At 37.5% G+C, this 13,797-nt stretch overlaps 2 protein-coding genes across 3 annotated transcripts in view; one reads left to right on the plus strand and one right to left on the minus strand.

Annotated features, from left to right (window-relative positions):
• Positions 1 to 518: 518 nt before the first annotated feature.
• LOC119728214 lies at positions 519 to 4,934 on the minus strand. The gene is made up of 4 exons (XM_038200363.1): positions 4,639 to 4,934; positions 3,473 to 4,365; positions 2,631 to 2,928; positions 519 to 2,109 (listed from the first exon to the last, which is right to left on the minus strand). The coding sequence occupies exons 2-4, from the start codon at positions 4,288 to 4,290 to the stop codon at positions 1,153 to 1,155; spliced, it is 2,073 nt and encodes a 690-aa protein (XP_038056291.1). The 5' UTR covers positions 4,291 to 4,365; positions 4,639 to 4,934; the 3' UTR covers positions 519 to 1,152.
• A 964-nt stretch (positions 4,935 to 5,898) lies between these two features.
• The window catches only part of LOC119728774, a 35,498-nt gene continuing 27,599 nt past the window's right edge, over positions 5,899 to 13,797 (plus strand). Inside the window, exons 1-2 of one of the 2 annotated variants that reach the window (XM_038201155.1) lie at positions 5,899 to 6,131; positions 10,564 to 10,867. In XM_038201155.1, the coding sequence (XP_038057083.1) occupies positions 10,770 to 10,867 (98 nt within the window). In that variant the 5' untranslated portion in view covers positions 5,899 to 6,131; positions 10,564 to 10,769. The remainder of the gene's footprint in view (positions 6,132 to 10,563; positions 10,868 to 13,797) is intronic. The other variant, XM_038201154.1, reaches the window with a different exon arrangement.

Here is a 13,797-nt window from a genome sequence, read left to right on the forward strand (position 1 = left end):
ACCAAAATGGCTGAGTGTTGACCAGTTGCCAAGCTACCCGCAGTTCAGCAGACTTGGTGGAATTCTTATCAATTACCAGACATGAAGTATGCAATTGTTGCCGCACGATTTGCCGTTCAACCGATCCACTGTTTGCTCTCTGTTGACTGATGACTGTACTTTGAATTGATAAGCACTTGTACAAAATACCATTCCGTTCAGACTTTGTAACCAATTATGTTTGTGTGCTGCAGGTTAATAGTCCAACATTTCTAGTTTTCAGTGCCTTTTCCCCTTGTATGATACACTGTCACTGTGTTCAGAGTTGAATAAATATCTGTACAGATGAGTTTTTGCTTTCCTACAAATAAATACAAGATTTGAGTTGAAGTATTTTGTGTAGTGTTTTTGTTTTTACTACTGGCTCCTATTATTTTTCTTACAAGTATCTCAATCCGTTAGAGATTGATAATTAAAAAAATAAAATAAAAAACATTATCTTCAGATGCCCTGGAAATAACAAAACTCATTGGCGACAATGTCATTAATTCTGCCAAGTTTAATACTTCATTCTTGTGAAAAGTTAATATGAATTTCACAAAAATACACACAATACACATTTGGCACATGCTTATGAGTTGCAAAAATTGTTCAGGCCCATACGTGTTGTAACCAGCATTGCAGTGGTCTACCTTTCTAATGTTAGGCAAGTAAGCGTTTTTGCGTAATGTATAGCGTAAACCAGTCCTGCATTCTGGGTTGCTTTAAATAAATATTCAAACCCCACGCAAAAAAAACCCATTGTTTTGAATTATGTTCATGCATTATATCTGCTGCAGATTGATTTTGTGTTTTCAACAATGTTTACATGTATGAACAAGGAATTACTACATGTACAAGTAAGTCTGGCAAAGTTATTTTAATGGCTGGCCAGCTTTTCCTTTGCTGGTAAAATGCATTTTTGTTTGTGCATTCAATGTTACTGAATTGAAATAAAAGATGTTCTCTAAGATGGCTGCTGCACACAATGTCTATACTACATAAACCCTGTAGAAATACCTTCTTTCAACAGTTGCCTCCAAAGGAAATAAAAGTTACAAAAACTATCAATTTTTTCCAAGGGGATTTCTTACAAATTCCATTTTAATCTTGCACTGTTACTGGACCTTAATGTCATCTATAGTTTGGTCTAGTCAGAAACAGGGCCTCTCGATTCCTGAACAAGACCTCTTTGCTGCTGCACAGCGGCATGTTGCTGGGGTTCTTGTAGACGGATGCCAACGAGTGGAGAGAATCGTCCTTGAGGAGCATGTCTGAGCTAGGGCTGCTGCCTCCTCGTCTAGGACTAGAGGAGCTGTCTCTACGCAACTGCTCAACGGAGGTAAATGGTCCGGAGTAGCCACCGTAGAGATTCGGTGAGTAAATGTTCCTGTCTTCGTCATCTGAGGAGTGAGAAACCTTACTGGATTGGTACTGCGATTGCAGGTGCTTGGTCTTGGCAACGCCGTCGGCACTATCATTGAGCCTTCCACCATGAACTCCAAGCAGGGTTGGCAGAGACTGGTCATGTGCGGCAAGCTGGTGACTCACAAGACCCCGTTGGATTTTCAGCTTGTGGTGCTTGCCCGTGTTGTTGTAGAAGTGTGATGTGGAGCGCGGCAGCTTCAGGCTTCCCAGGTGGAGTGTACCCATGGCGTCCATGCCGCTGATCCAACGAATGTCCTCTCGGATGTTGGAATCCATTCTACTAAAGACGGCCTGCTTGTCCAGTATGGCCAGCTGGCGTGCCGTGCTGGCCCTAGACTTGCCCGTGCTGGCATTACGAGAGAAAGACTTCTGACGACTTGGTGCTGTCGTGCGTTGGCTGCAGACCGAACGCACTCCAACAACAGAGGGCGCTATATTAGTCTGATTGTCTCCATCTGCTCCGTCAGTATGTGGTAACTGCGGGAGTTGCACGGTTTGACTCTCTGCCATGTCTGCAGTATTGCCCTTCGTATGTGGAGTGGAATAGGCTCTGCGTGTGGCTTTGTTGAGTGCATTTTCCCTTGGTGTAGTTGAGGGGGTAAGATCAGCTTTCTTGCATACCACTGGTTGGAAGTACAAGTTGCCCTCATAACCTTTCCAAGCCTGAAATAGTGGAAATCAAAAATCATAAAACTTATACAAAAATCTACAATCACAGCATTTTGCCATACATCACTGTAACTTATTTGGGACTAAAGTGATACACAATTTGCCCTTGTGCTCTTCTTTATCCATTCTAAAGTGTCTGATCTAACCCATCAAATTCACATCTTCAAGTCTAAAGCAGGCATCTTCAGATCGCTGAACTTCAAATTAGTACAAAGTGTGCATCTTCAGTGATGTACAAGTACATGTACAGGTATCATCAAAGCATGCATCTTCAAAGTGCAAAAATTGCGTATCTCTGAAAGGCACCTTCAAGAGCATGTTTTCAAAATGTACACCTTCAAAGGGCACATCATAAAAAGCCAAATCTTTAAAGTATACACCTTCAAAGTGGCATAATGTGGAGTCTTTGAGTGTACATCTTAAAAGAGCACCTTCAAAATGCACATCTTCAAAACACAGTTTTTCAGTGCACACTTTCAAAGTGCAAATATTTAAAGAACAAACCATGAATTTACCTTGACTGGGGCAATAGGATGCTGCCTGCTCTGCGTCACATAGAAGAAACAGTTTGGGTTCTGCACTAGCGGTGGTTTGTCAATGTTGGCCAGCACTGCCGGCAGACTGAAGTTGGGGAAAGCCATTCCGTTTTCCTCAACGACATTGTCCGGTGTCTTGGGCCGGTAGTAGGAGGTTCTCGCATTTGACGTAGCAGTGCGACCGCTCTGGCAGCGTTTCTTCATGATGGACAGGGCGTGTTGATAAATGTTTTCCCTTAAAGGAGTGGTGAGCCCCCGGCCTTGAATTTGACTGACACTGTAAAAAAATATTGAAACTAATTTGAAATTTTTAGTGCATACAAAAAATGAGAGAATTTAGAATTTTTTAAAGATTTTTCCAATCAATATTTTCGCCTTAATATGCATTGTCCTGTTTTGCTGTGTAAACAACACTATCTTTTGCAAATTTAAAGTCCAGTCAATAAAAAATAATGGTATAATGGTCTTCAGTTCACAGTATCCGATACTAATGCATGTACTCAATTAATTATTTTGAGTGAGACAGAAACAAACTGTTTATGCATATTTTGTCTTTAACTTTAAGGATAAGGTTCCCATTTTAGAATTGGTTGGTTTTCTCCTTGGAAGGGAACCTTTCAGTACAATAAAACAATCTAGATAGGATGGGAGGGAGAGATGCTCAAGATAAATTTTACTTTATGTGGGAGGGGTTTAAAAATCCAAGCCCTTTCTTATAGTCTTCTCTTGTGGAAACTGCATTTCACAACCTCCAAACCTTGTACCTACAAGTTGTTTTTGACAAATTGATTTAATGATACATTAATGCACAATCCTCTAACCTTTCTGCATAATCAGTCATGACAGTTACAGGCGTATTGGTAGTGGCTCCGCGGCCACACTCGTGTGGATCAAACAGACTCTGGTCTTCAGTCATCCCGGCCACGACCCTGGCTAGCTCCGCCTCCACCTCATCCATGCTGACCGGTACAGAGAAGTCTACACTCTTACAGACCCCGCCTCCCTGTCTGTCATGTCTGTTATTACCAGGTCCCTCTGTCCATCTGTCTAAGCCTATAGGATGACCTCTGCTCTGGGGTGGGTCCGTGACCTGAGGGATGTTGAGGTCAATGATGATTGCTTGGGTAATTTTTGCAGGCTGCTTTGATAATCCGTTATCAGTTTCAGCAGTTGGTTTATCACTCCTATCATGGGGTTTATCCACAGTTTTCTGTAGATCATTGGGGTTAACATCACTGCAAGGACTGGTTCCACCGACTTCCTGTTTAGTACTAGTAGTAGTTTGTGTTTTCAGATTCTGCTCTGATGTTTCAGATGATTCAATTTTAGTGATGGCATCATCCTCTCGTTTATTTGCTACTGTTGCCCCTTCTGTTTCTGCCATTTTTGGTATCCCACTGCCTTCAGCATCTTTCCTGTTGTTGCCTTGGTACTTTTCATCTATTTCTTTCCCGGGGCTTTCACTCAATCTATCCTGGCTTGTGAGATCTTCATCATAACATGTTTTGTTCTCAGATGATGTCATCTCAAGATGTTCTTGAGATTCTTCTTCTCCATCACCTAGAGTGTTAGTCTCATTCCCATCCTTGGCCAGTGTTGAGATTTCCATCTTGATTTCAGTATTCACTGTTGATGACATTCAAGTTATGTTCATCTCATCACCTCAACTTTAACACCATTCTTGAGTTTGAAGAGCAGCACAAGATCGCATCACCTGTAGGTGAGAAATAGTAAAATACTGCCATAAAAATATCCTTGAACAATATTTAAAATTTAAGTTTGCAAATTTTGCCAACTGTGTTGGTACAGGATAATAAAATATATCTTGGTACACATGGATATAGTCAGAATAATTTTTACTGTGCATTAGTTAACAAAACAATAATGTGAACAATTATTGAACTTTTAGAATAAAAATAGTTTCACTAACTTCACATAACAAAATAATACAGTATTTTCTGGTGTCATCTAATGATATGTTCCTTACTTTTTGACCCATGTTTACAATGATCTAGACTTCTTTCTGGAGTCAAGTTGGGATGATCGTCCCACAGCTCCATCATGATCGTCAAACTCCGATCCGATGACCAAACATTATCAACATTTTTAAGGTTCCACTGCACAAAAGGCACAGATGCAGTCCACAGCCTTACCGCTTGACCGTCTGGCAAGATATCTGGTCAATCCATTTGTTGGTGGAAACGAGGACAAAGGAGCAACACAATGGGTGGATTTACATGACACCTGTACACATTTTGGATTAGCCAACTCCTCACACGGAAATGCAGGTGGCCTCCTATATAGACGCCCTCTACCGTCACCATGGCGACTAATTGATTGAGTTGTTAGACTCGTCTATTCTGTATAGAGGTAATCTTTGCGTGGAGTAGTTTGACAGTGACATATGATTTTAATGAACCGCAACTCATTCTCTTGAAATAATATTATATTCAAAAGGCTTATGTACTTCCCAATATTACTTGCAGAATTGTCCTTTATCTCAGACAGGTTAGTCAATGAAATTTATTTAGTATACCAGGCCACGTCACCCAGTAAGAAAGTGTTATAGTCTTTAACTGGGTTTTGTGCCAATGGTTTATGTCTACGAATACGTACCAGCTTTTATTTTCTGAAGACAAAAATTGGGGAAAATGTGCTTCTTTTTTCTTTTTCCTTTTTTGCCCCTTTTTTACATAAGGTCGGTCCCCATATATAGGCTCATTTTCGAAGAAATACCATAAATATATTAAGAGAAATGTGTACTAGAACAAAAAGTAAAAGTGGAGTCTATTTTCGTTCTAAACTAGGACATCTAGCTCCATAAACACAAGAGAAACCTTTTCGTTCAAAGTTAAGGTTATGTTCCAATCATCCAGATAATTCAAAGTATAAACACGTAAATGTAGGAAAAAATGTGACCTTCTAATTAATACATGTTTTCTTTCATGAAAGATAAAACAGAGAAAACGCAATGAAAAAAACCCTATTTTTCAAGATTCAATCAAACAGGTTGTGGGTAGACATGTTGATTTGGTCGATATTGATTAAATCATAGAGCGAGAAGCAGAAGAACTTGACATCTTGCTTCCCTGATCTTGCTTGATAATGAAAAAAATCACGATTTAAGACAGGACCGCAAATAATGAGCACGCCCTCTTTGGTTCGGGATAACACATTTTACAGGTGTCCTCATTTGCATAAGTAATTTCACTTCGTCTGCTTACGCTGGTTCTTAGCCACCTAACGCCATAAACTAACCACGGGACAAAGTACCAGTTACGCTACCGGATATGTTCGAAAGCGTAGCGATGGAGAAGGGAAGCTTTCGCCATTGAAATTTTAATGTGATGAAAGGGAAAGCCTACTTTCACCTTGTTGCCTGTCGGTTTTGCTGACGAATTTAAAAACCGGGGTGTTTTCGCTTTTATTTTCTGAAACCTACGAGCAGAAATGATACAGTTGGTGATGCGTGCTTTCAAGGTAAGTCTCAGTGAATTTCCAAATTTATTTGACGTGCTGTGAAGAAAATGTCGCCAAAATTTCTCTGTGACTGTGTCATCATGCATGTCCGTGAAAACAAAGTGTTTGTCTGTGGACGGCTCTGCTTAACCAGTTGCGTTAAATTCCTATACTAGAATAAGTTTCAACAGCACTTTCAATTTTTTTTTTATTCAGAGGGGTCAGTCATTGCACTGCCAATTGCTTAGAATGTTGCAAGGTATTTGCTTCTAGAAAAAAAAAACCAAAATAAAAAACGTATTCCACAGTGTTCCAGTCCACCTCCTCGGTCAGGATTTTGTTTTTGTAACCACATAATTTGTAGTTCATTTAGTAGGAGCCTGGCTATGCGCCCCCCTAGGTCTATTTTCAGTTTTTGTCGTTTGTTGTATAATTGAAGTGATCTTTTCTTCTTCTAATTTTTGGCATCGTTTGACAAAAAAAGATTATTTTTTGGGTCGTTTTTGTGCCTCTTGTGGCAGATCAAAAAGATCTGCCTTAATTATTACGGAATGTATTAATATTTCGCCATGAACTGGTCTCGCATTTTTTTTTCCGTTCATAGTTGCAGAGTAGGCCCTATTTCATCTTCTTTTTCTGATTTATGGCTCTGGAGAACTTTTTTTGGATTAAGGGAAATACTGTACGTACGAAATTGTAATAGGTCTGATTCCCATCTAAGTTTAACCATGTTAAAACAAAGTCACAACGATAATGTTAGCGCGGAACCAGACAAAGATTCATCTCGGTAATAATGTGTGGCAAGTCCCCCAAAAAAGTCGGGCCGGTTCAAGGTCAAATATCCACTGCCTTATTATTGGGCCATTAATAATTTAAAATTTGCAGAGTACAATTATTCCCTCACTAAACATGTTTTTTTTTCCGCTAGTGATTCAGTTGAAATGTAATAACTTTGAATTGCAAAAAAAAAAAGCTTTTCACTAAAACCGTTCAGTACATGTATTATGAACAGTTTAATGGGGTAAAACTCCTAAATAGCAATGGGAAAGCACCTTTAGCCTTGATTTTGAACTGGTTAAAGGTTAACATAAAAACGACATTTTGCTTTTAACATTCTTTCAAAACTTGATAAATTCATACAAACACGTGTGAGTGATGAAATATAGAAGATATATCTTTTTGAATCACTTATAGCGAAAGATGGTTCATCAGTTAATATTTTCTGTGTGTCTACAACTTTCAGAATCATTTAAAAACTACATTTTCAAATGTGTCTAGAACTTTCAAAATTGTTTAAAAACTACACTTTCAAAAAAAAAATTAAACAAAATTTTTCAATTTATCTATTTAATTCCGAATTATATTTAATACCAAAAGAAAGAAAAAGAAAGAAGACAAACTTGCTATAGTTCTTGACCAACAATTTCTATTGTTTACATTCAAGTGGGTTTGATTTGATGTTAATTTATTTATGTAGTAAACCTCAGGTTAGCAGTCAAAGAAATAAGGTTAAAAAGACATCCCCCATGTAATGACAGGAAAAAAATTACCATACTACATTTGTATTTGCAGTTAAAGACAGTTAAGAAAATAACAAAGTACATTTACAGCTCCTCTTAAGTGACTTACGTCAGGTCAGAATCCTCCTTCCCTAATTTCTTGTATGAAGGGATGGGAGATGGCCCATTGCATCTCACAAGTCAGATCTTCAACATCAACCCAGATAAAAATGTCAAGAGAATTTTGAAAGTAAACACTACTCTTCACACAGCACATGCACAGCCATTAACCAGAAGTCAGCAATCTAGACTCAGTCAAGAGCTGTATTTATGTAACCCTTCAAACATGTCAAAAGCAGACAGGAGCCAGAGTCAACATATTGCACTTATCATGGCAAGTTGAAGTGCTGGCACTACAATTCAATTGAAGCAAATCCTAAGTTAAGAAAAAAAATTGGGTAGAAGGACATTTCTTGTCGGGATTTTCTAGTCAACCAGTGTAAATCTTGCCTATAGATGCAATGATGTGCATGTATTTATGCCTGTTTAATTTCCTTCTGAGAATTTTGACAATATGCTGTACATGGTAACACATTAAATCAGTCCATATAAGTTAGGAAAAGTGTTATCCCTGTGGATTGTATCTTTCAGTGTAAGGTTTTGACATGGTGTGACTTGATTCATAAAAGTGACTAACAAAACAAAACCGTCAAGGTTCCACTGAATTAGTTCTTCTATAGACTTATTTCTATATTTCTTCACATTATATAGTTACATGTATTTTGTATATTTCTTCACATCCAAAGTGTTTTTCTTCACATCCAAAGTGTGAAGAAATATATCAGAAAATAATCCCCCCCCCCAAAAAAAATGTTAATTAATCGCCTTGCACATGTATTGCATCCAACACTTGATGTGCTTTTACTACTGAAATGGTTGAAAAGTTGACAAATTTCCTTGAAATAATTTCCAATGAATTTTCACTCCGTCAGGTATTTTGCAATTGCTTATTATCTTCACCTGAATACCCTGAATTTTTTTTTTAAATAAAAAATTCAGTTGCTTTCCAAATTTTAATTTGCGACACACAGCGTGCAGACACAATAATTGCCTTACCAATGCCCTGGAAAGAGCACTTGCATGAAAACAATTTATCTACGCGCTTTTGTCGCAAGGGGAAGCTGTGTTATTGAATTTTGACATTATAGACGGCATACGCATGACCAGTCATTGACAAACACTTCAAGTTCCACTCAATGCCGCCAGTCTGGGGGACCATTCCCCCGACGGTTCGCCGTCAAAAGCCATTTGCAATTTGACAAGGAATGGCTACACAACAGTGCAGTCAAGCATGAGGTGTGATATGCCAAGAAGCATTTCCCTTACCATGCTTACTGTTCTACTAGAAATTGTATAGCAAATGATTCTTTAAAAAAAGGAAGAAATTTGTGAAGCATTCTGGCATCAAAGCATTCTGACTACAGTAGGCAGAGGTCAAAATAAGGGTTTGCGGAAATAGGAAGAGAATAAAATATCCTTACAATGCTATTTGTTGCACTTCAATCAGACGTTCCGTTTACAAATTGTGGCTGTTTAGTTTGCATTTATCGACATGTCAAAATGTAAAGTATTGAGAAAAAGATCTTTATAGTTTTGAGTTTTGTATTCTTGAAAATGAAAGATGCCAATTGTTTTTTGGGATTCATGTGCCTTGTGGTTGTTATCTTACACGTGTGTACTATGCTGGATCTATAAATCAATTGATGCCATGAATCGTGAAGGGTACTGAAAGATGTGGTAATTAATAATGCTGACATTGGAAAATATCATAGATTTTCTGTGTATGCTGAAAAGGTTTTAAAAACCCTATGAATGTGTATGCTCCTGGGCCAGTGGTAGCCAGAGGGGTAAACACAGTGTGTAAAGAAGCTATAGGTTACCATGGAAACAGTACACAAAGGCTTTCAATCCATTCTTTATTATTCAGTTCTCGCACTGCTGCCCATGTGTGTCCTGGGGTTTTTTTGTATGGCTCTCTTTGTACATTAGTGGTTTCGACAAGCAGGTTTTTTATAAGTGGAACAATGCTTATCCAACAAACTCTCGTTTTGTTAACGAGGTTTCCTCACATATATGGTAGTATGAACTTGATTTTATGTTAGTGTATTTCCTTATGAACTTTTTGACTCTGCTAATAGAAGTGAGTGATTCAAGTCATGCAAGCTCAGTGGATATTTGCTGTAATTGTTTACGTTTCAAAAAGGCTTAACATTAAGTTGTGCTTTGTGAATGTGTTTATTGGTGTTTGTATGCATGCATTAAGGTGTGCATTGGAAGAGTAAGGGGAATTCACAAATTTGGCACGCTGATACAATGTGTTAAAAAATTCCTAATCTCCCGTCAATTTCTTTTAACCCATTTTAGTCCCTGAACTGCTCTACCCCGCCTACCTATCACTCCCTGTGTCACCTGACACTGCCCGAGCAGTTACATTTTTTTATTGATTCATTAGGGAATTGAATATAATGTAAAGAGAAGCTGAAGCTAATTTTCATGTCATTCATACATTAATGCGTAGTGCACACGTGTACATTCAGTATGGCATTGTTAAAAAAAAAATGTATGTGTAACCCTATCCTCTTGACTATGATGAGGTTCATATATTATTGATACAGCAATCATATAGGCAATAAATGCCCAGTATCAAGTTTAGTGAGTGGGGATACTGTGGCGTGTACTGACTTGAAATGTGTACCACTGCTGCAGGTGAAGTCTTTACCATTGATGAACACAGCTAGGTGTGGTTGGATAATTGTGTCCAAAATCACCTTGATTTGACCTAGGTTGTACATGTAGCAAAAATAATTTCAAGATATTCTCTTGTAAGTTATTGTTTGTTGACCATGCAGTAATTAATCTTACAATTATCATTTCCCTTCCTTATTGTGCTGCAGAATAAATAAGGTGCAAGACCAAGAGCGAATCACGGACCACTGGACAATACAGACCTGTAAACACAGAGTTTGGGAGTGATACACCTTTGTGGCCTTGGCAAGAAGAGAACCATGTAGGAATACATGTAGGATGTGCTTGCGTATGCCAAGTGCTTGGCTAGCACCGTACATTGTGCGTGTAGTCGGCCTACCCCTGTCAAATTGCCATGGATAGTCCAGACAGCGTCCTGGCCGGAATAAACCGCTCCCTGCAAGACGGTTGGCAAGCCAAGTTGAACCAGGATGGCCGATTGTACTACACAGAGTAAGTATACAATTTGGTATCTGGGCCCAATTATGGAGCTGCTAAGCGGAGAAATCTACGCGAAAATAAACTGACAACTATTCACAAGCAATACTCATGTCAGTACTTTTTGCTACTTCAGTATTCTGTTTCTGCTTAACCAAATATTGTCTGTGTTTAGTAATTTTTTTGTGCTCGCTAAATTAGCGCCTGTACTGACAACATTAGACGAAACATACCTTGTTAGTATGGTGTAACCAAAATAATGAACAAATAATGTGAAAATCAAATATTTTGCTTTTGGAAAAACAGAGCTAAAAAGTGGAGGCCTTTTCCTCAGCATAATTGATCATTAAACCCATTAACAAAGATGTAGCCGCTTAAGACTTTGTGGGGTAAAGCTTACCAAGACGATGGTTACTTTCCCAGTTTTAATTCCAGTGTAAACAGCTCAGGAAAGTTACTGTTACTTTTCCTGAGACTAGTGGTTCCTGTGTTCAGAGGATTTCATATCCATCCAATATTTCAATTTTTTTTTCAAGTGGATCACATTTTGGAATTTAATTCTTCAATTGAAGAAAAAAATTGACCTGTTAAATAATTATTTTATCGTTCAGAACCAACCAAAAACTCAGTTAACTTCAGTGTTTGATTTGACTTGCTCCTGAGCCATGTATTTCTAATTAGCTTGTCTGAAATTCAACAGGGAACTTTTTTTTATTTATAAATGCAGATTGCCTTTCACAGCTACATGTACGTATAGCAGTCAATTTATTCTAAAAGGAAAAAAAAACAGAGCAATGAAAAGAAATGTAATCTCAACTGAATACATGAGTGTCAGTCTATCATGTGGAAGCAGGTGCAGTGGCGCGTAGTTAAAAACCTTGGCATTTTGAAATTATGATATTGGTTTATATTTTTATATTTTTTGTTTATTATGAAACCAACACGCTCATATTGAACTTGCTAGGTTTTTTTGTTTCCTTTGGCAAAACAATATTCCACCTAACTCTGAGATATCAGATCATGGTTTTGGGGCTGATCATTTAGAAGCTTCATGTTGAATGTACTCCTTACCCCCCCCCCCCCCCCTTTTTTTAATCTTCATTTTTTTTGTCATTTTACATAAAAACGTTGGCCAACAAAATTTAAAATCGGAATTTGCAGCACACATTTGACCATGACATTTTGTGAAATGTCAGGCATAACACATAAATAACATTCAGTTTTTTTTAATGTATTTTTTTTCCTTCTCAAAACATCTTTCAAGAAAATAAACTTTTTGGGAACTGCTCTTCATGCACAACCTTTTATTATTTTAAAGCTCCATGTAACCTTGTCTAGAGCTATATATTTTCTTTCAAAATATTTTGACTTGATTTCTTAGAATACCCCGGCTATGTATCTTTTAATTGCTTTTTGAACCCGAATGGATTTTCAAGAAATATAGCCTTCAGAGTCAATAACAAAACACCGCTTCATATTTTACTGTCATTGTGAAAGTACATGTTTACATGTGTTTTAGAGGGAGCAGAATTTATAGACTACATGTGCATAGTTCATTAGTTCATGTGAAGTGAAAGTACAATGTATGGGGAAAACATCATGATACTTGTAGTTATACAAAGCTAAAACCCTGCTAAGTAGGCCTACGACCATCAATGTTGACAAAAACGATAAAAGAGGAAAAATATGGAAAATGTTTGCCTAAGTTGCATGTAATTTTTGAACAGTTCATCTATAAGCACATACTATTTGTAAGAAAAGAATATTTCAAATTGATTTAATGCCATGAAAAACATGTTAATTAAGAACTTTGCTGAAAGAGTGTAATAAGTGTTAGTTTTGTAAAGAAAGAGACTTTTTTGCATTAAATTTGTCTTCAAGGAGTAGGATATTATTAGTCAACAGCTGTGACCACCAGTCAGCATCTGTTAAAAGAAGAAGTGATTCTCTTTGTCAATATCACTTTTTTATTGATTTGGAATTTTGTGCTTATCGTGAGTAACAGCATAAAAAACAATCACTTTCAACTTTATTATTTGTGCTGATGTGTACTGAAAATGGAAGTTCAAAATGGCCTGTTGAACTCTTTCCCTAAAAATGTTGTTATAAATTTTACCTTGCTTTAGTTTCGTAAAATATATCTCTTTTGAAAATGTAATGTCTGTTTTCAAAGTTGAACTCAATTAAAAAAAGGCTGTTCGATTGATTTTGTGAGTATTTCGCTGAATTACATTGTAGATGAAAGCAAGCTGTGCTGAATGTATGTTTAATATTTAAGCAGAAATTTCCTCAACAATTTCAGCAAAATTCTGCTGAAAACAAAATGTCTTTATATTTCAGGTCACTCTGATCTGCTGTGAAAATGGAAAATCGTTGGCATTATAACTTGCCATAAATTTGTTTCAGCTTTCTTCTGTCTTTTATGAACATTGGAAGAGCCATAATGTTAACATAGATCTTAAAATTAGGGCCTGTGTGCATGATGATATAAAGCAAAAACATGCTGTGTTACTACAGGTACAAACTTTAAATAAACAATACAAATCTCCCTGCATGCCCAAATGTGAGCTTGCACGTCTATACTCTGTGAAAATAAATTTATCTGTAAAGCTTTAGTCATCACCATGAAATTGACTCCCTGAGTTCTGAGGAAAATGCACATAACGCAGCCATCGATTCAAGTTAAAACGTATCCAATGTCAGGCCACTGGACACCAATTCCTGCCAAACACCACTCAGTTTCTTCCCTTTTATTCAAAGCACAGTGATCAGTTTCACCGTAATAAGTAAATTGCAAAACAGTCCCCTGAATGGATGATTGTTCGGGGATTGAGGGAACAAGTAATTTGATAATTCACTTAGTGTTATTGAGTAGTGTCCAACAAGTTGAGAAGGACAATCGCCAGCAAGGACTGGGAAGTTGTAACAAATGTGAATGATTTTTG

The sequence above is a fragment of the Patiria miniata genome, unplaced genomic scaffold, assembly GCF_015706575.1.
Source record: "Patiria miniata isolate m_02_andy unplaced genomic scaffold, ASM1570657v1 HiC_scaffold_20, whole genome shotgun sequence".
Classification (NCBI taxonomy): domain Eukaryota; kingdom Metazoa; phylum Echinodermata; class Asteroidea; order Valvatida; family Asterinidae; genus Patiria; species Patiria miniata.